The sequence below is a fragment of the Trachemys scripta genome, chromosome 3, assembly GCF_013100865.1.
Source record: "Trachemys scripta elegans isolate TJP31775 chromosome 3, CAS_Tse_1.0, whole genome shotgun sequence".
In the NCBI taxonomy this organism is placed as follows: domain Eukaryota; kingdom Metazoa; phylum Chordata; order Testudines; family Emydidae; genus Trachemys; species Trachemys scripta.
Window position 1 is genome coordinate 110,671,998 of NC_048300.1, and position 22,680 is coordinate 110,694,677.

Here is a 22,680-nt window from a genome sequence, read left to right on the forward strand (position 1 = left end):
AATCTTAGAAACATTAGCAATAATCTTTGAGGAGAGGTGAGGTCCTAGAGCAAGGGATCTCAACAAAATTTTGGTGGCCTCAGAGTGTGGTCATCACCAACTCCAGTTCAACAGGTACACGTTACTCCAGAACCCCAGCACTGTAACAGCAGGCTGACAAGTATGTTTTCATTCTTGAATCATTGCACATTTTCAGCATGAGGAATTTGAGGCTATATCCTCACTACGGGGGTGGGGGGGTGTCGATTTAAGATACGCAAATAGCATAGCTGAATTCGACGTATCAGAGCCGACTTACCCCTCTGTGAGGATGGCGGCAAATCAACCACTGCGGCTCCCCCGTTGACGGCACTTACTCCTACCTGCCCTCGTGGAGTACAAGCGTCGATTCGGGGATTAAATGTCGCGTCCCAACGAGACGCGATAATTCGATCCCGAGAGATCGGTTTCTACCCGCTGATTCAGGCAGGTAGTGTAGACATAGCCTGAGATTCCTTAAATCCAAAGAGTCAAAGGAAGCTAATCTGTCTTGCAAGGCAGTTTGCAGCCAAGAAGCTGAACCAGAATTGCTGAAGGGGCCAGTCACAAAAGTGTACAGTAACTCCTCACTTAACGTTGAAGTTATGTTCCTGAAAAATGCGACTTTAAGCAAAATATTAAGCGAATCCAATTTCCCCATAAGAATTAATGTAAATGGGGGGTTAGGTTCCAGGGAAATTTTTTTCACCAGACAAAAAGCTATATAGATATATACACAGTATATGTTTTAAACAAACAATTTAATACTGTTCACAGCTATGATGATTGTGAAGCTTGGTTGAGGTAGTGAAGTTAGAGGGTGGGATATTTCCCAGGGAATGCCTTGCTGCTAAATCAGTGGTTCTCAAACTTTTGTACTGGTGACTCCTTTCACATAGCAAGCCTCTGAGTGCGATTTCCCCCCCCCCCCCATAAATTAAAAATACTTTTTTATATATTTAACACCATTATAAATGCTGGAGGCAAAGCAGGGTTTGGGGTGGAGGCTGACAGATCGCGACCCCCCCATGTAATACCCTTATTACCCCCTGAGGGGTCCCAACCCCCAGTTTGAGAATCCCTGTGCTAAATGATGAATTAGCACTCGGCTGAGCCCTCAAGGGTTAACACATTGAGCAGGAATGAAGGGGAGGGGAGATAGCATAGCAGACAGAGACAGACACACACCTTGTTTGTGGGAGAGAGAGAGAAATGCACACTCCCCCTTTAAGTAAGCTGACCCACTCTTAAATGCATTGTCTTTTTAAGTTGAGGGAGCAGCTGCTGCCCCAGGCTCTCTCTGTCTCTCTCAGTCTCTGTCCCCCACCCTGCTCTATATGGAGAAGAAGGGGTAAGCAGGGTGTAGGAGCAGGGGGAAGAGGGAAACACTGACAGCTCCCCCTTCTCCCACGTCCCGCACAGCAAACAGGAGGCTCAGGGAGCAGCTCCAAGGCAGAAAGCAGGAGCAGCACATGGCAGTGAGGGGAGGGACAGCTGCAATTGCTAGTCTGCTGGCAGCTGCTGCACAGGGAACTAAGGGGAGTGGGGAGCTGATGGGGGGCTGCTGGTCCACCCTGATTCCAAGTCCTCACCAGCTAGCTGCAACAGGCTGCTCTTCCTGCAAGCAGTGGACAAAGCAGGCGGCTGCCAAACAACATTAGAAGGGAGCATTTCACAACTTTAAACAAGCATGTTCCCTAATTGATCAGCAATGGAACAATGAAACAACTTTAACCGGACGACTTTAAGTGAGAAGTTACTGTACTGACGGACAAAGTTTCCCTCACTGAAACAATTTTCAAGATCCTCCAAGAGGATACTCATGTACTTGGTTGCACCTAAGCCAACTTTTTGCTGCACATTCCAACCAAGCTCATAAAAAACTAAAAAGTCCATTCTTCTTGTAGGTGCTGGACTGTCATTGATAGTATTGAAATAATTAATACATTTAGAATGACAATCAAATATTGTTAGCTGAGGTTTCTGAAGCTTTAGGTTCAAGGAAGCAAGCTTGGTAAAAACTCTTTCAAAAAGAACAGGCAATCATGTACTTCTGGATCTTGTAGCTTTCGGGACAGTTCCGGTGAAATTTTATTCAAAACCTCAATGAGCTCTTCCCAGAGCTCAAAGAGCCTCTGCACGCTGTCATTAAAACTAAGCCAGTGGACTGGGTTGTAATTCAGCAGCACCTGGCGTATCTCAGCCCATTTCACACAGAGTTGCGAAGCTTTATTGACACTGCTGGTGTTGACAGCATTGATGCATTTTTTCACTATGGATTCAACCTCATCCATACTTTCCATTGAAGCTTTGCTGGTAAATACTTCTTGGTGGGAAACAAAACAGAGAAACAAAAAAAGTTTCTCAGTGCACCTTTCTTGGAAGCAGTTCAATACTCTACTCATGCACTTTGCATAGCTGCTGCCCCATTAGCTGTTAAACTGCAGAGATTGTCAAAGTTAACACGGCACGCCTACATTCTCACCTGAATACATTAAAAAATGTATTTGCCAGTAGGCCTATCTCTGAGGCACCTGACATAAAACACCTTCAGAAAAACAATGGCAATCACAGTCAAAAAGTGAACGCATATGATTATCTCTGGATTCTTCATGACATCAAGACTCTCATCCAAGCACAGACTGTAGAAAGGGCTTGCTGCGACTTTTCCAGCTATTTCATTTTGTAGAAAATTCACCAGATCTCTTGTGCTCCTCTGTAATGTGTCATTGCTCAGTGATATTTCTCTGAAAAGCTTACTTTCTGGTTCTATGGCCAGAACAATTTTCTTCAGGAGTTCTCCATCACTGAATGGTTTTCTAACTTTCTCCAAAAGTAGTTTAACTTTAAAAGTAGCTACTCAATTCTGATCCGCTTTATTTAAAAAAATCTTTGAGCCGCCATTATTGTCTTTCGAACTCAGTTTTTGCATCATGTAACAGCTTGTGCCTCTGAAACTCATTGTGGTAATTCTCTTCAAGTACCCCTGCATGAGTGCTGTAGTGATGTTGCATTGCATAAATTTTGATTTGATGAATTTCTCTCTTACAAACATTGCACACTGCAACTTGCTCAGAAACGGAATCAGACAGCTTCAGAAACACTAGAAACTGCATTCCCTACTGGTCTTGAAATGTTCGTTTTTCTTCCTTCCATGTTCTGCTTTTCTTAGCAGGAGGTGGCTCTTGTGGGATCATCTCTGTATCACATTCAGAGGCACTATCTGGCACTGATTTTTTGAAAAACTTCCTAATATCCATTTGTGTCTAACTCTCTTGCCTTCTGCCACAAACAAACAACCTCAGCCCACTCAAACACCACACAGTGATCTTGCTGACAATGAGGTTGACGAATAGCTGCTTACAACAAAAACAGAAAAATTCCCTACATTTCCCATCCTTGGTAACTTTGTAGTCTTGACTGCATTGGTTACCATTTCTATGTCCCAGGTGTACTAGAATACCTGTGCTGTATAGAGGCCTTTCTTACCTTGGCCTTAACCCAACTTATGGTAATAATAATTGACACTATAGTAACAAACAGAGAATATACCACACCTTTGTAACTTCAGTGGGACTTGCAAATAAATTTTCCCACCAATGAGCGAACTTTGCATCCTTTAGTACCCGTTTAAGGATCTTTTCAATGTTTGTGGAGTGATGGATGGTAAGCATCAAATTTTTACCTTGTTTGGCCAAATCCTTAATGTGACCCTCTAGTACAGGGTGCTGGACCAATTGTTCCAATACCTTTATGTTTACCCCTAGATGGATAGGGTCTAGGTAGTTGTACAAACTGTATGAGAGCACAGTGTTCTGTACATCTAACTTTTCTGATACAAAAGTTATATCACACCTGTGTATAGTCATGACAAAATGAAGACAAATTGACATGGGGATTGTTTACAACTTCGTAAAAGAAGTTAACAGTAAATTTTCTACAAAGGCTTCTAACACAAACACAGTTGCTGTTAACTATTACTAACTCTGAATGGTTGCTTTCGTGTACCTGGAGGTCATAGTGGCATTTTCCTTGGTCTGGATCTAACCAGATATGTGGATCCATATAGACTTCGGTGACACAGATATACCGATTACCTGCTTCCCTTACACATGCACTAATATAAATACTGTAGTATTGCCCTTCACTTTCCTGCACCCAACTTTGGATGTTTGTAGGTATAACACCAACTGGTTAACATTACTACACGAAGGAATGCGGGGATATGCCCACTTTGTGCTGGCTTTGCTGATGTTTAGGATGTGAACTGTTATTCTATTCATGTCTGCATCAAAGTAAAAATGTCCTAACTTCCACTAGGCATGATGTTCTCTCTCGAAAGGCATGACATCCTTAAACATTAGGTTTTTACCTCTAGGGGAATATTACCCTGAAGTTCTGTTCTTAAGATTCCTACTGCTACATCCTGTAGCCATGCCTAGGTCTGCATACAGGTAGGTGCCCATGAGATGCTGGACTGGAGCACACCTATAGCCTTGATTATTTTATCAAGATTTTGTTTCTGGGTGGTATACCAGACATTCATGATATCTACAGTATCATAATTTAACGCATTGATTTTGTTGAGTGTAGAGGTAAGGGGCTGGCTGAGGGAGGTCATCTCGTATCCTGATTTTCTGGGCCAAGTTGGTAGTGCTCAGTGAATTTGCCACCCCAAGGCTAGTCCCACCCCTCCTAGAACTTTGGCTGCTAGGTTCCTCTTTCGTTTGGAGTACTTAGAGGTGATGCTGTCTAACCAAGCATCGCAGCCTCTTGTTAAAGATGTCACAAGGCGCACATCTGGGGGATATATGAATTAGCACCAGAATGTCCATACTTACTCTTTTTAGACAGTAACCGGGACTAATAATGAGTAACCTTTTCAGGTCCTGCTTTACCACCAGAGGGCCAATAGAGCTAACATAGGTTTTGGGCACAACAGTTATAGTCTATTTTACCCCAGAAAGACCTGCCAGGTACCACATTCCAGAATCATTTACAGACACAGACAAGTTAATACTTCCATAGCAACTAAACAAAAACCGTTCTTGAACATACGAGCAAAAATTGTTCACATATTCCAAAGCATTACAGTATTGCTTCGGTTAGGTACTACAATTTAATACAAGAAAACAGGCACTTGAAGGGGTGTGTAACCATACTCTTACATATGGTACATAGGATTACATATTTAGGAATACCTTTACTTCCTGGATCCCTTCCCTAAGTTTTTAGGCAAAATTAGACATCATACAGGCACATCTTAGGGGACTTTTTGTTATAAGTCCACAAGTACAGTTGGTGATACATCTGTCATGTAGCTTCCAAACACAGCTCTTGCCAAAATTTGGTAACCTTCCCAAAAGGTTCCGAATTTCTCTCAGTTAAGATTACATGTGTGTTATAACTAACTACAGCCATGTTTACCTTATTGCCCATTTCCTCGTTCCATTGGAGGATACAGTTGGTGTCCCTTTTGTAGGCGACCACCATTATAGGATCTTTATCATCAAGCAAACATGGTCCATGAGATACTCCCCATGATCTTTTCTCATTTCCAAGAAATTTCCAAAATTTTTCAATTTCCTTAGTATCATTCACAGGTGATTCAAGGTTACAAAAATAATGTTCCCCTTCTTCTATTGGCAACATATTATATATGTTTGTATACATTAAAAGCAATAGCAGGTGATTGATGATTTTGAACACCTGTGAGATGAACAAAGAGGGAGATTACATTTTGCATTAACTTCATGTCTTAGCCCCTTTCCACCTTTTTAATTGACGGGAGTGAAACCATTTAAGGGTTATAACTTTTTTGCCCTTTAATTCCACCTTTGTATACAGTGGGGCTGACTTTATTTGTAATTACCACAGGCCCCATCCATCTTGGGCTTAGGACATGCCCTCTTTCTGAATAAATTTGTGTAAAACACAATCCCCAATGTTCCATTCAACAGTTTTCAATGTGTCTCTTAACCATTTTCCATGAACTTGGCATTTGCCTTCAACTGTAGGGCTATCTGTCTTTGAATACAACTGATGTTACTCAGAAGCTCCTTCATATACTTATCTATCAGAACCCTGGGTTGGTAGTGGTCAGGAGGAACCCCTCCTACCCATCAATGCTCTGGAGTTTTCATCACACGACCTATTGCCTTGTATGGTGTAAAGCCATGGGAGGCTATTGTGGAGCTTAATGCCATGAAGACCAATGGCAACTTTTGGTCCCGGTTCTTTCCATTATTGCTGATGATCTTATGGAGAGCAGTTTTAATAGTCCGGTTGGTCCACCTCGACCAATCCAGAGCTCTGCGGGTGTCCCGCAATATGAAATTGTTCGATACCCAGAGCCTGACATATGGCCTTCATTATTTCACCCACAAAGTGGGGATCCTGGTCTGAGTTGATGGTTTCAGGCAGACCAAAGCACCCAAATGTTTGCTCCAGGAGGGTTTTTGCTGTTGGGGAGGCTGTATTATTTCTGGTAGGATAAGCCTCCACTCACGTGGAGAATGCATCTATGATGATGAGGCAATATTTATTACCTCTGCCCATACAGGGTAATGGCGCAATAAAGTCAATTTGTAAACGCAACCATGGCCCAACAATGTTTTGGTGTGTCATGGGGCCCTTGATTATTTTGTGGTCCGCGTTATTTTTGGTAGACTGAAGGAATTACGGATGACTGTTTCCACATCTCTAGTTATTCCCAACCACCAGCCCACACTTAGGATTCTGTTGGTGATTTTTTTTCCACTCCGAAGTGGCCTTGGTTATGTGATAGGTTGATGAGTTCTTTTCTCAAGCATCCAGGCACCACTAAGACTGGTGTAACATTGTTAAAATCTTTCCTTAGGGCCATGATGATCCCATTCTTGTTTTTGAAGATGTTCTACCCTCTACATTCCTCTTTTGACAGGAGGTCCTGGACTTTGTCAGCTTTTTGAAGGTCTACGATGTCTACCTGGCTTATGATTTCAGATTCTGCAAGTTGCGCTTTATAGATCTTTTGATCAGACTTGGTCCACAATGATGCTTTTTCCATTAATGCTGTTTGCTTTGGGAGGCTATCAACTTGATTGTTGAGTTTTGCAATTTCTGCCTGATCTTTCCTGTGTGACTTCACTTTACAGAGGTATGTATTACCTGTCCTGGAGGTAGCAAGATCTCAGGTGTGCAAAAGGTATTTTGCATAGGCGACAGGTCTTCCATCCGAGGTCTTCATGGATCTTAGGATCCATACTGGCATCCATTTTGTGAGTGCCTTCACCACCCAATCGGAGTCCGAACATACCAACAAGTTTCTGTTTGGGTTTGCGGCATCTAAGACAGCCAGGATCGCAATGACACCTGCTGCCTGTGCTGAATAGAGTAGGACAGTGCTGTGCATGATGGTCTATGAGCTGAGCTGAAGGGTGGCATAGTCTGCATGCAGCTTGCCATCCATGTGATAGCAACTTCCATGGACTACCCAGACATCAAGATGTTTATCTTTGGCTTCCTGGTACGTCATGCCCATTTTAAAGGGTGACTCTTCCTGCTCAAAGGTGTCTGATGTTAGAGGGCACTCATGCGCCTTGCCTTGTATTAGCAAAGCATATGGTGCAGCTGATAGTTGAGATGTCTTGTGAACTTTGATGTCCCAGTTGATTAAGCTAAGAGTCCACATGCTAATCTCGGGTTTGAGACCCTTCCTTCTTTTATTCGTCCTGACAGGACATACTTGATAGGAGTGTGGGCTGTTTTGAGAACTACTGGGGATATTCTGCTGACATATTCCCAGTGGCCAAGTGCCCATGTAAGGGCCAATACCTCCTTTTCACATGCTGTGTACTGTTGTTCTACATTGCTTAGTACTCTTGAGCTATATGCAACTGGTTTAGGACCATAACCAGCATCCTGCATTAGGACTGTGTGACGTTGCACTCCATATGATTTTATAAAAATATGCTGTTGAGTGTGAATATAATGTAACTGGAATATGCTTCATGCAAAAGTCTCTTGTGTTCATCCTATTTGTATAAATGTATCATTCTTGAAGGGTTAAAATTCATGTGCATTTTATATAACAACCTGGTATATGCATTGTGCCAACTCTTTTCTAGGCCCAAAGTCCAGAGTTTGGTCAAGAGACCAGAGGCCTAGCAAATAGTGATCAGCTAAGGGAAAGCTGGGGTAAACAGATAACCTTGTTTTTGCTAAAATAAGCCTAGCCCGCAAATTGCCAGGTGTTGGAGCTGAGTACTGAATAATTGTGTCTTATTCAGAGTTGCAAATTGAACAAAGCAGTCCTGTTTCTGTTGTGTTAGTTTCTTTTGTAGGGAGATGTTCTTCCCACATATCCAACCTTGAGTTTATGAAAGGTTGGCACATGTCAGTATAAGATATGGCCTCCTCCCACCTCCCTTTCCCAGGGACCAATGCCTCCCTTAAAACACAAAGGAGACCATTTTTATTGCCATATACTTTCACTATTTCTTTGCTTTAACCCCTAGGAATGTACCTGTTGGACAATCAGAAGAGTTGCTTCATTCCTGTGGACCCCAAATCAGAATTCAACACATATTTTATACTAATAAAATTTTATCAAAGTATTAATTAAATGTTAACTTGCTAACTTGAGACCATGGGCGGAGACATTATGTAACCTTTTAACCATTGGCTAATGTGCTTCTCTTGTCTTGCTGTAAAACCTATCCCAGGGTGTGGAACTGCCTACCCCCGTCACTTTCCTGCCCAAGGAAAATCTATATATTCCATTGTAATCAATTGATTGGCAGTGTCTCTGAGCCTAATAAGCAAGGTGACACTCCATCAGCGTTGTACGTAATAAACTCCTATGCTTGAGTTCTACACAGTGTGGATTTATGTTCCTTCAATCCTTGAATCTGAAACTAGGAATATAAAATATAACTCTGAGGTCCTATTTGTAGTTATGCAAAGTGTGGGTCATTAATGGTGGTTTGGAATCTTGATGGCTCCCATTAACTAGGACAATTAGTTGTAAATGGCTCTGTTTACTTGCAAGCCTTCCTGTGAATCAGGCCGGGAAGAATGAAGGCTTGGGGTCGCACAGGACATGTGACCATGTCATCTGGTACTGGAATACATCTTAAACCTGGTGCTTTTCCATTTAGAAGGATGGGTAGGAACCCAGAGACAAAGGATTCCCACCTTGTTCCAAAGCTATAAAAGAGGATGGAACAGAACAAAGGAGGCTGCAGCCATGAGAAATCCCCTAGCTACCACCTGAGCTGGAACAAGGACTGTACTAGGGGAAAGAATTGGGCCCAGACTAGGAAGGAATCTAGTCTGCGAAAGAAGCTTATGGGAACATCTCTAAGGGTGAGATTTAACTGCATTTGGTTTCCTACTTTACTGAGCTTAGACTTGTGTGTTTTTGTTTTATTTTGCTGGATAATTTACTTTGTTCTGTCTGTTATTACTTGGAACCACTTACATCCTACTTTTTATATTTAATAAAATCACTTTTGTTTATTAATTAACCTCAGAGCAAGTATTAATTCCTGGGGGAGCAAATAGCTGTGCATCTCTCTCGATCAGTGTTATAGAGGATGGACAATTTATGAGTTTACCCTGTATAAGGGTTATACAGAGTAAAACGGATTTATTTGGGGTTTGGATCCAATTGGGAACTAGGTATCTGGGTGCTGGAGACAGGAGCACTTCTTAAGAGGTTTTCAGTTAAGCCTGCAGCTTTTGGGGGACATGGTTCAGATCTGGGTCTCTGTTTGCAGCAGGCTACCGTGTCTGGCTCAACAAGACAGGGTACTGAAGTCCCAAACTGGCAGGGATAACAGGCTCAGAGGTAGTCTCAGCACATCAGGTGGCAGTTCCAAGGGGGTTTCTGTGACCCAACCCGTCACAGACAGCACATAGACCTTTTCCTGTCGTAGCCAGCTGTAACTGATAGGGAATGTTAGGCTTAGGATAAGCAAGTGTCGGAGCCTTCATAAAGGGTTTGCTTTAGTCTGACAAAGGCATTTTTCTGTTCTTCTCCCCATATCCAGTCCTGTCCCTTCTTTAGAAACTGGTACAGAGGGCAGGCCATCTTTGCGTAACCTTCAATGAATTCTCTTGAGAATCCTGTCAGGTCGAAGGAGTGCAGCCGCAGGACGGGTGAACCAACCTTAAATACTCTATTACGAGGCAGATTAGGGTCATGTGACCTTACCTTTTCCTGCCTTGCGGAGAAAAAGGGCACCAAACCTGGCAACAAGAAGGGCACCAAAAATGGAGGGACAACCACCACCCCTTGAATCCAAGATGACTAAGTAGGGAAAAACAATAAAAACAGAAAAATTTCCTACAAAACCACCTTTGTGGCTTTCTGCTCCTGGAGCTGATGGATGCTGGCACAAGATAGAACAGCTTGGAAAATACAAGCCGATCTATACGGAGAATCTTCCCACCAAAATCAAACAAGAAAGTAGTTTTAAATTGAGACACTTTGAAAAAGTTCACCTCTGATTATTCTAAGATATTTTCTTGCAAGATCCTAGCTTGAGAACAGAAAATGGGAGCTAATTTAAATGATTCCAACACAAAAAACTGTGGTGTGCAACAGCTAAGTTTGCACAAGTACAACTACCAACTCAAATATTAAACAACTTAGAAAATTCACAGTTAAGAGGTAGCAAACACACTATATAGCAGCCAGCCAACAAAAATGCATGGAAATTAAAATCTTAATCATCCATCACACACTCGTAAAGAAACCAAAATAACCTTCAACTGTATTCCTGTAGCGATTAAAGCATATGATTCTGAAACAACTTTCCATCCATCACAGTTTCAAAATCCTACTGACCATAAAACACTAAACAATTTTATTTCTAGTTTACAGTTTTCCTGCAAATTCTGGTCACCATTAAGTTTATACAAAGATGTACTTAAAATTTATTAAAAGAGGGTATGCTTGTTCTGAGACCTCTGAGTTTCTCCAGTCAGAAAAAAAACTTGACATGCCTAATCTTTTTGAAATTAAAGGAAAAAAAATGCCCAAGAGAACCCAAAAAGAAACAAAAATAAAACAGACACCGCAGAAGAGTTTTTCTGGTTTTAATTTCAGGCCTTCTTCATACACTATAAAGTAGTAAAAAAAGCCCAAGTTCCTTTGCAGATTACTTTCATGTTACTAATATCGTCAATTTTAGCTTCATTTTAGTTACTTTTTGTCTGGAAATAAAAGTATTATATTTTGCAAAGTCAGATGGTAAGCTAAGTATGTGTGCTACCTTTTCATATCTTGAGATCGGTTGAGACTCAGGAATATCATGGCCGTTCTCAAAAACATGAAGTACTTGTAACATGGCATGTGGGCACGTACAAAAGTAAAGTAGGAGTAAGCTGATCAGACCCTTAAATTAACTGTTATATTATTTTCATTATTTTTTTTCCTAGTAAAAGGAAAGTGTTTTTTTCTTTTTTTGCATAGCTTTTCTTCTTGAAGTCCCTTCATAGGTACATTGAACCAACCCAAGTTAGAAAATAGCATAACAAAATAGATCAGCTTCCACCATCTACTCCTGTATTCTGCCTCTGCTGCGATCTGTACCTTTGAACTTCTCTTCTCAAGGAGGATTCAGCTACTATTCTTATCTGAAGCATTTGTGCCTTAAGGAAGGGCTTGTATTATTCCCTCATTTTTAGGAGTATTCAAGGTTTGTAAATAAATGTAAAAGGGAAAACATCCAAAATAAGCACTTGAATGCATAAACTCCTTTATTGAAAATATTGTGATAGCACTGCATTACATATATTCAAGATTCATAGTTTAAAGTGTAAAGGGTCACAGAAGTTTGAATGAACAACACTGCTGAATATAGAAGACAGCGTTTAGATATGCTCTGACAAATACAGAGTAATGGAATAAACTGTAGTTAAATGAGAGATAGGTATGTAAAATGACAATTTTTTTGCTTATAACTAGTAAGTGGTATGCAACTAGCCAAAATGGCAGACATTAGTAGACATTCCTAGAATCTCTCAAAGCACTATGCTATTAGCAGTTTCTGAAATATCTTACAGCTAAATCCATCAGAATCTTTTTTATGGACAGGCCAAGTGGAAGAAAACAGTGTTAATAGCGTATGTGCACTGTGTTTCAGACTTCTTATTTTTACAGCATCAGTTTTTAACTGCATGAAACCTTTGTGTGGACTTGAGACTGATCGATGCTTTTGAAAAACAACAACAACAAAAAAACTTGGCATCTAAGTTCTCTTTTATTTCTGCGGGATGGGAGAAGAGGGTTAAGAGTAGTAACTAACTGGAGTTGTACTACTTCAGTGGAATATTCCAAGTGTTTACCATGCTCAAAAAAGCACTGTAAGTGCAACACCAGTTCTAAAACCTGACTTCTTTTAAGATGAATTGGATTCAGTATGATGTGGTTACATTTTGCTTTGAACTCTAGAGACAGGACAGATTCTTTTCCTAGCAGCAGAGATCATCATTTAAATAATTTTTTTTTTTTTTTAAAACAAAAACACCCACAAAGCTATTTTTTTGACAAGGCAGAATTGGTCACATACCATAAAGAAAAAAGTATTTTCTTGTTTCCTCCAGTTACCTTATGTGTCTATTGATGTTTTCACAGCACTAACTGGATTAGAGTTCAGCTCGGCCTTTCGCAAATGAAATGTCCCTCAATAGAAAAAATTCTGATCTGTATTTAAATGCCACTTCATTAAACCAAAAAAGAAATAATTAGTTACTTGTAAAAGCGTAAGTTAGCCTGTTGGTTCAAGCCTTTTTCAGGAAGGAAACCAAATATCAATTACCAAGAAAAACAGTTATTACATCAACATAATATGGCCTATTTGGGAAAGAACATTCCTTCCCACTTTTCACATTATATTTTTCCCCCTATTAAAAAACAAGATTTTCTTAAAAAAAATAAAATAAAATAAAAAATAAAAAAAGTGTAGGGTAAGACTCATGAAAGAGAACTAGTTTTCTGTGCCACCAAGGAAGTGGCTGAGAAAAACAACCTGTGTTTCTTTTCAGACATTTTCTTAGTCATAAGTATAAACATGCTGGGGCAGATCCTGAGCTGATATAAACTGTCATAGCTCTACTGAAGTCAATGAAGCTATGACAAGTTACACTAAGAATGTGCCCTGCTGTCCCATATATTGCCAGCAGAAAACCCAATTACTAGGAAGATGGCAGCAGAGTCAATAATGAATGCTGACAGCACCCACCTCTCTCCCACCATCTGAAAGAAATCCAGAATTATGCACTCAGTGTTTCTGCCAAAAAACAAAAACCCTAAATTAGGGCAACAACAACAGCAAAACAGAAACAAAAAGTTTCATTTACAAAATAAAAAAAAAAAAATATAAAACTAACTTTAGAAATCAAATGGATTTGTTGCCAACACACATGAAAACTACCTCAATAGTATTTTTCTGTCAAATTCTGAGGTTTTAAACATTAAAAGAAAAAAAACATACCTAATACATTTTAAACAAATGAACTATACAATGAACAATAAATAAAAAGATTAAAAAAAAAACATGTTCCCTTTAAGTGCTGTGTTCATCTATTATTTCAGATGATTATTATTGTTTTCATGGCAAACAAAGTATGTTGTAGATTTTCTTTTTGGTTAGCACTTATATGTAATATAAATACACATGGAATGCACTATATATATTTTTTCCACAGTTACAGAAAACAAAACTGTTTTAAACAAATTCATACACCATGAATGTCTTCATAAGCATCTTGTTTCCTTATTCAAGGAATGTTGGTGGGAAGAGAGTAAAAACACTAACACACACTGGTCCTCTTATTGTTTTCTCCATTTCTGCCTCTTAAAATTGGGTCTCAAAATGTTTTCGTGTAGTCATGTCCTGCTACGATATCAGAAAGAAAGTGTTACTCTGTGAGGCAGCCTGTGCTGGGGATTTAGCTTTCAGCATCCTCAATGAACCCAGTCCATAAGGCAATCCGTACTTCACTCAAATGTCCATACTTCCACATCTTGTATTATGAAATCTTCTTTCTTGGATAAGATGTCATTATTGAAGGTGCTGCAGGAGTTGCTTCGCCCATGATACAAGTCAGCATCTAGCCATAAACCAAATCGACCACTAAAAAAAAATAAAAAATAAAAATAAAATTGTTAAAGTTTGAACTTTATCTACAGCAGCTAAGCCCACATGCTTGTTAGCTAGAAACAAAACAAAAACCCCACAGTTTGGGCAAAAAACAGTTACCTTCTTGTAACTATTCTTCGAGATGTATTGTTCACATCCATTCCAATCAGATGTGCACGCATTGCGTGCACGGTTGTCGGAAACTTTTCCCTTAGCAACTCCCATTGGGTCGGCTAGGGAGCCCCCTGGAGTGGCACCTTCATGGTGCTCAATACATGACCCTGCCAACCCAACCCCCCCCTTGAGTTCCTTCTTGTCCACATCTGTTGGAGTATCCGGCAACACATCTCGAAGAACAACAGTTACAAGAAGGCGAGTAACCATTTTTTCTTCAAGTACTTGTTCATGTTGATTCCAATCAGGTGACTCCCAAGCTCTCCCCCGGAGGTGGGGTCGGAATTAAGGAATCACTGACTGGAGAACCACCCTCCCAAAGGCGGTGTCCTCTCTAGCATGCTGGGTGATGGCACAGTGGGTGGTAAATGTGTGCACCAAAGACCAGGTTGCTGCTCTGCAGATCTCCTGGATGAGCACCTGGGCCAGGAAAGTGGCAGACGAGGCTTGAGCTCGTGTCGAGTGGGCCGTATTAGCCGGGGCTGGGATCTTGGCAAGGTTGTAGCAGGTATGGATGCAGCCCGTGATCCAGGAAGAAATGCGTTGTGAGAAGACGGGAAGTCTCTTCATCTGGTCTGCCACTGCTACAAACAGTTGGTTCGACTTCCTGAAAGGTATTGTGTGCTCAATGCAGAATGCTAGCGCTCTCTGGATATCTATAGTGAGTGAAGCCTCGGCTCCGGCGCATTAGCATGTGGCCTGGGACAGAAGACTGGTAGAATTCAGATACCACCTTTGCCAGGAAGACTGAGTGCAGCCTGAGTTGTACTTTGTCCTTATAGAAGACTGGGGGGAGGGGTGGCGTGGGGGGATGGAATCGAAGGTTAGTGCTTTTAAACTTGGACACCCTCCTGGCTGATGTGATGGCAACCAGGAATGCCACCTTCCATGAGAGATACAGAAGGGAGCATGTAGCCAGTGGTTCAAATGGGGCCCCTCCATTAGCTTAGAGAGAACCAGACTGAAATTCCAAGCAGGTACGGGCAGTCGGGACTGTGGATATAGCCTATCCATGCCTTTCAGGAAATGGCCCACCATTGGGTTGGCAAATACTGAGCACCCCAACTCTCCCAGGTGGAACGCCAAGATGGCCACGAGGTGTACCCTGATGGATGATCCCGCCAAACCTCGCTGCTTCAGACGATGTTCCAGCATGAACAGTGTAGATGCCTAAAGAGGAGGTACAGGACGCTGCTCACACCATCATGTGAACCTTTTCCACTTACCTAGCTAAGTGGCCCTGGTAGAAAGTTTCCGGCTACCAAGCAGCACCTCCCTCACCGATTCCGTGCACTGGAGCTCCGTTGGGTTTAACCATGAAGCTTCCAAGCCATGAGATGGAGGGACTGGAGGTCTGGATGAAGGAAGCGACCATGGTCCTGTGTGATCAGATCGGGGTAGAGTGGCAGTGCAATTGGGGTGTCCACTGACAGCTCCAGAAGTGTGGTGTACCAATGTTGGTATGGCCATGCTGGGGTCCGCTTTGTCCCTGCGGATCTTAAGCAGCACCTTGTGGATGAGTGGTATCAGCAGGAAGGCATACATTAGACGGTCTCCCCAGGGTAGCATGAATGCATCCGAGATAGAGCCCGGACTGTGTTTTTGGAAAGAGAAAAACGTTGGACACTTCCTGTTGCACCTGGTACCAAATAGGTCTACCCGGGGAAACCCCCACCTTTGGAAGATGGAATGTACGACATCTGGATGCATGGCCCATTCGTGGTTGCGAAACGACCTGTTGAGGTGGTCTGCAAGCTCGTTCCGTATTCCATGGAGATAAACGACTCACCTTGAGGCATCCTATGTAAAACATGGTGGTGGTGTCGTCGGCCATCACCGCCACGCACTGACCCTGAAGTCTGGCCTGGAAGGTCTGGCAGGCTAGACGCACAGCTCTGAGCTCCTTGATGTTGATGTGGAGTGAGAGCTCGACCTGCAACCACAGACCTTGCGTCTGTAGGTCTCCTAGGTGGGCCCCCCAACCCAGAGCAGATGCATCTGTTACTAGGGTCATGGAGGGTTGAAGGGTGCTGAATGGGAGTCCTTCGCAGACCGTGCAAGGGTCTAGCCACCATTGAAGGGATTCTAGAACTCGCTCCGGTACTGTCACTACTGAGTCCAAGCTGTCTCGACCTGGGTAATAAAGTTGAGGCGATCCATGCCTGGAGCGGCCTGACCCTCAGTCTGGCATGCCCGACCATATAGGTGCAGGCTGCCATGTGACCGAGGAGACTCGGGAATCCCCTTGCAGTTGTGGTGGGGTACTGCCCGAGAGTCTGGATAATATCTGTCATTGTTTGACATGTGGACTCCGGCAGGATTGCTCTGGCCTGTACTGAGTCCAGCACCACCTCGATGAATTCTATTCTTTGAGTCAGTGAAAGCGTGGACTTGTTCATGTTGAGGAGGTGTCCTAGTCTCTCGAAGGTGTCTCTGACTAACCGGACTTGGGACTCCACTTGTTCCCTGGAGCGCCCCCGCAGCAGCCAATCGTCGAGGTAGGGATACACCTGTACCTGCCTCTTTCAGAGAAAGGCTGTGACCACTGACATGCACATATTATAGATGTCGATAGACCGAATGGGAGCACTGGGAACTGGTAGTGTTTGTGGCTGACCACAAACCTCAGGAAAAATCTGTGGGCTGGAGGAATGGCTATGTGAAAGCACACATCTTTCATGTCGAGGATGACGTACCAGTCCCCCGGATCCAGGGAAGGTATGATCATGCTCAGGGAGGCCATGCGGAACTTCAACTTCACCATGAGCTGGTTGAGTCTTCTTAGGTCTAGAATGGGTCTGAGACCTTCCTTCACTTAGGAGATGAAGTATCGGGAGAGAATTCCTTGCTCCTTAGGAACCTCCTTCACTGCCCCTATGGCAAGGCGCGAGTGCACCTCCTGAACAAGGAGTTGCTCGTGAGAAGGGTCCCTGAAAAGAGATGGGGAAGAGGGGTGGGAGGAAGGGGAGGAGCAGAACTGGAGAGAATATCCCACTTCTACTCTGTGAAGCACCCAGCCGTCTGATGTTATTTGTAACCATGCATGTAGAAGTGGGACAGACAATTCAGGAAGTATGGGGAAGGATCTGGGATATTGGCGGGTACGCCGTCCTCAGGCATCCCTTCAAAATCCTTGTTTAGAGCCCGACAATGACTTGGTTGGGCCCTGACCTTGCCCTGAAGGGGGTATGAAGGCTTGTGCCTGTGATTTCTGCTCCATCTATAAAAATCCTGCCTCGGCCAAGGAGGATATGGATATTGCTGTTGCAGTGGCTGGGGCTTAAAGTGCTTGTGTTGGGTTGCTGGGTGTGCATCCCCAATGACTTCATGATCGCCCTGGAATCTTTCAAACTGTGCAGCTTGAAGTCAGTCTGCTCCGAAAAAAGCCCTGCGCCCTTGAAGGGAAGGTGCTGCAGGGTTTGCTGTATTTCCGGGGGTAGCCCGGACGTTTGGAGCCATGGTACAGGTGGCCGAATCTGTCGAGTCCAGGGACGCCTGCAGAGAGGTCAGTGTAACTGCCTTCCCTTCCTCGACGACAGCAGCGAATTCCATTCTGGAGTCCGCCGGGATCATGTCTTTGAACTTCAACATGGTGGTCCATGAATTTAAGTTATATCTACTGAGGATAGCCTGCTGAGTGGCTATCCTCAGTTGTAGACTGCCCGTGGCATAGACCTTTCTGCCGAAGAAGTCCATCCTTTTCGCTTCCTTGGATTTGAAGGCTGGCCCTTGCTGTCCTTGACGCTCCTTCTCATTGACTGCTGACACAACAAGCGAGCATGGCTGTGCGTGTGAGAATAAATACTCATATCCCTTGGAAGGGATGAAGTATTTACCAAAATTTGAGTACCAAAATTCCTATGGTACCAGAAAGGATCCTGGTATCGATGCTGTAGCCAAGGTTGCCGTAGCTGAAGCTGATGGTACCAATGATGATGGGCATACAGCAGATATTATAGATGTCAGGTGCCGATGCTCGCTTGGTACTGAGGATACTACTTGTACAGGCATCCCTGACTGAGCTGCTTGCATTGGTAATGATGATGGGGCTAAGGTGCGTGACAGCAACAACTGCTGAACAGGATGCTTCGTTGCTGATGGCAGGGTCGAACTCAATGGTACCATGTGCTTACCCTCCCCTTACTAGTGGAGGGTATAGGTGCCATATCAGAGCTGTGTTTGGAGCTCTGGGAGTTTGCAGGCTCACAGGTACCAGAGGAAGAGTCCTTGGCCTCAACAGTACCCTTTGAGACTGAGGACCTTGATAGGAACCTGGTCTTTTTTGGAGATAGAAGAGTGAGAGTCCACGCTTCTCTTTCTGGGAGTCTTCCCAGCAGGCTCCAAAGACTTTCCTTTTTTAGAGGAGGCATGCCCTGAGGCTAATGGGGTGCTGGATCTGTCCAGGGATTCTTCTGACCTGGCTCAGAGAGTAGTTGCAGGAAGCATTCCATGGCCAACAATCTGAGAGATTTATCTCCCTGCTCTTCCTAGCTGTGGACTTAAGGGCCAAACAGAAGGAACGTTTCTGAGACATGTGGAACTCTCCCAGGCAACAGACAAACTTGGAAGTGCCCATTGCTTACTGATATAGCTTCCAAGCAAGAGAGGCAGCATTTGAAGCCTGGTGAGCCAGGCATGCCCTACCAGAAGAAGACAAGTCTCCCCAGAGGGAAAGAGGGGGGAGGGGGAGGAAAACCACCCACAATCATCTAACCAAAACTAAACTATGGTAAACATGAAGTACAACGATCTGTGCAAAACAAAGAGAAGGCCAATTACACTCTAGGTGGACATGCTAGGTGTTCCATAAGGCTGAGGCAGTAGAGAAGGAACTGAGGGGTGGTTTGCGTGTGCATCCCTATGTAGCCTTAGTGTCTGCCACCAGGAAGCATAGGGTGTATGCGCAGGCCAAACAGACACTGCTGACTAGAAATCTCCGATTATGGGCTCAGGAGACGCATGTGCGCCTGACGCGGAGCACCCATAGGGAAACTATTCAAAGAAGGATAAATTAATCTACTGGACTAACCAGTTTTAACTTAACTTTCATACTTACATGTAACACTATCCCTTCTCTCCCAAAGTGTAGTCAATTATAGGATTTCAAAACCAAAAACCACACACTTACCCTCCACCTCCAAGTTCTAGAGAGCTGATATCTCCATTGATAAAGTAGGTGTTTTCTCCAGACCACTTAAACACCTACAAATGCAAGACCCAAATTTGATTATTGGGAATATAATAAAGTAAAAAAGTAGGCTGGGGAATTATTCTGGGCAATTTAATCTCTCTCTCTCTGTGTGTGTGTGTGTGTGTGTGTGGGTGTGGAGAAAAAAATAAAACAGCATGGTTCATATCTAAAAAAGGCACTAGATTGGTTTAAATTTTACATGTGTCCAATCAATACGCCTTTCCTTTTCATAGACTTTTTAATTTCTTCAGTATTTAAAAATAAACAGTCTATTTACATTTTAGGGGTGTCTCACAGTTGCCCCATTCTCTAGTTTCTTGTCACTATGATCTAAGCACTTTGTGAAATCATGAACTGCTTCTGTAGTTGCCACCTCTGGTTTTATGAGTGTTCCATGGTTTATTCATTACATCTTCCCACACAATCAACTTAGAACCCTCTTCTCACTCTTATGGAAGAGACTGGTCCAGCTCCTTCAACCACTTTTGCTGAAAGTATTGAAGTTTGGTAGCACTGAATGAAGAGTTTAGTGATTAGCTGCATTCACAAGAAATTTGTGACACACCTTCAAACTGATGCTTTCTGAGGACTCAAATTTTTTTCTTCTCTCTCTGACCAAGAGAAGTTGGTCCACTAAAAGATATTACTCCTCCCACCTTGTCTCTCTAATATCCTGGAACCAACATGGCTACCTCAACACTGCAAAAGGTTCTCATGATAAACATACTGTATCAATAATGTTTTGTCAAGCATGTTTCACAAATGGAGCTCCCCCTAGCCTTGGGTCCCCTCCCCCAGCAAGTTACCTTGAAGTTTGGACTAAACGTGTAGAGGAAAGTTTCGCCTGTGCCGTAATAGTGATCACTAAATTTGAAAGGATGTGTTGCATATGCTCCAAATATCTGTCAAAACAAAAATGGTTGTGTCATACTTGAAGATAATTTGCAAAATTCAAAAGGAGAAAGGCCTTTCAAATATAGTTTCTGACAAATAACTGCACTGATGTTTTAGGTAGGTTAAAGGCTAATTAGTAAAATTTGGGGGGGGGAGGTGCTGATCTGTGTCTGGGTTGTCCACACCCCATTTTAGTTTTAAAAGCCACATGGCTCCAGATATGAGGATTCTAGAAGCTATTGGAGAACTTCACACCAGTCCTAAAGATGCTCTATGCTATTTTATAGCAGATTGATAACTGAATTCTGCTAGTGACTGGGATGGATGCTTGCGAGAACACTATTACAATTGCAAAGCATGCTCCTTAGAAATTGTGAGTTGCTGTAGAGATTTTAACTCGTTTAGTACTAATATTTTCCTGGGTTTGAGTTTAAGGATAAATATGCTAATTTAGCAGTACTAAGCATAGTATAACATACATCTTGTCTTATTTTGTCTCATACTATTCCATATAATTGAATTTGGCTGAAAACTACTGCTTTGCTAGCAAGCGTATGCAACTCTTAAAATTGTATGGAATACTCATGTGAAGGTTGTACTGCAAATGATAAAGACCGTAAATAGATTAAACTATCATAAGGTCTTCTATAATGGGGTCACTCCAATCAAGGAGACTCCCAAATAAGTGCACTATACTCAAGTCCTAACCTGGTTGTCCATATCTTTGATGACAAGGAGGACTGGATTGTCAAGAGACGCTGATTTCCTGTACAGAGTTTTCAGGCTGGTTCCATGCTCCAATGTGCTATATGCAAGCCGCCACGGATATCCCTGCACTCTTGCTGGCAGACAGCGGGCAAGCTAGGAGTGAAAGGAAAGAATGGTGTAGACATTTAATTATATAGGATTTCTCTCTCTTCATCTCAAGTCGACAGCCAGTAGAGCACTGCAAGAAGCTGTGCCTGATACCTGGACACTACAGAGATGGGTATTTACAATGCACCCAAAATAAAGAGCTGAAGCATTGTGGTTAGAAATTTAAATTTGCAATAGTGTGCCAATATAATTTCTAATGTAACTGTTCCAGTGTCAGCAGGGAAGAAAATGAGAATGTGGGGAAGGGAGTAAACCAAAACTCCATTACTAATTATACCTGTTCTATGTGCATATTCTCTAGGAGCGCGCTGTGGTGCTTTAGGATAGGTAAAGAATCACCGTCATCTTCCTCATAGTAACTGCAAATGCTCTTTCGACGTTTTGCCTCTTCTACAGTGATAATCTGAGACAAGAGGACACAAGTATTATAAATTTGAGTCAATTTCTTGAGTTTTCATTAACTTTAAACCTGAAAGAGTGAATTAGACTAATGGAGTTAAATTAGTACCAGGCCCAGATCTTGTACACTGTGAAGCAGCTCCAGAAAGCTAGTATATCCTACATATGCAGGACCACGCCAGCGTAAGGGGATACCCCAGGGACAATGTTACATATTGAATAAAGAAGTGTTGTTGACCCTGTCCCACAATACAAAAATCAGGGGTCACCTGATGAAATTAAATAGGCAGCAGATTTAATACAAACAAGAGAAGTACTTTTTTCATTCACCACAATTAATCTGTGGAACTCATTGCCATGGGATTTTTGTGATGGCCAAAAGTATAACCGAGTTTAAAAAAAAAAAGAGAACTGAATAAATTCATGGAGGATAGGTCCACCAATGGAAATTAACCAAGATGGTCAGGGATACAACCTCTTGCCCGAGGCAACCCTACACTCTGACTGCCAGAAACTGGAAGATGGGGTGGATCACTCCAAAATTGCCCTGATCTGTACACTCTCCCTGAAGCTCTGGTACAGTCACAGTCAAAAGACAAGATACTGTGTCAGACCACTAGTCCATCTAAGTATTGCAGTTCATATATTCTTATTCTATGGGTAGCACAGGACATGTCTTCCTTATGGCTTGACAATTCCTTGTTGCTGTATTAACCCCTTGGGGCCATTAGCTGGTGAAATAACTAAGCTATGTTGGGGAACTGGCCTGGTACATACTTAGTCCAACATCAAAGGAGTGCAAAGGCCACCTCCTCCTGAGAGGCACAATGCGCATCTGGGCCACGGGGCTTCAGATGTTCTTTTAAATATGGAGGACACAGAAGCTTCTTCGTTTTCCTTCCTGCAGTTAGTCAAGCGCAGTAAACTCTTCTCAGATGCTAATGCATAGCAGTAGTATAAATAAGGCTTTAAGTTTCACTTCCCATTATTCAAGCA

The 22,680-nt window shown here is 42.7% G+C and overlaps 1 protein-coding gene and 1 pseudogene across 7 annotated transcripts in view; both read right to left on the reverse strand.

Annotated features, from left to right (window-relative positions):
• Positions 1–93: 93 nt before the first annotated feature.
• Positions 94–3,297, reverse strand: LOC117875497 (annotated as a pseudogene).
• Positions 3,298–11,748: 8,451 nt separating this feature from the next.
• The window catches only part of NCOA7 (nuclear receptor coactivator 7), a 132,302-nt gene continuing 121,370 nt past the window's right edge, over positions 11,749–22,680 (reverse strand). For all 7 annotated transcript variants that reach the window (XM_034765736.1, XM_034765731.1, XM_034765733.1 and 4 more), the window contains 5 exons: positions 21,563–21,688; positions 21,118–21,270; positions 20,322–20,417; positions 19,453–19,526; positions 11,749–14,144 (listed from right to left, as the gene is read on the reverse strand). In XM_034765736.1, the coding sequence (XP_034621627.1) occupies positions 14,009–14,144; positions 19,453–19,526; positions 20,322–20,417; positions 21,118–21,270; positions 21,563–21,688 (585 nt within the window). In that variant the 3' untranslated portion in view covers positions 11,749–14,008. The remainder of the gene's footprint in view (positions 14,145–19,452; positions 19,527–20,321; positions 20,418–21,117; positions 21,271–21,562; positions 21,689–22,680) is intronic.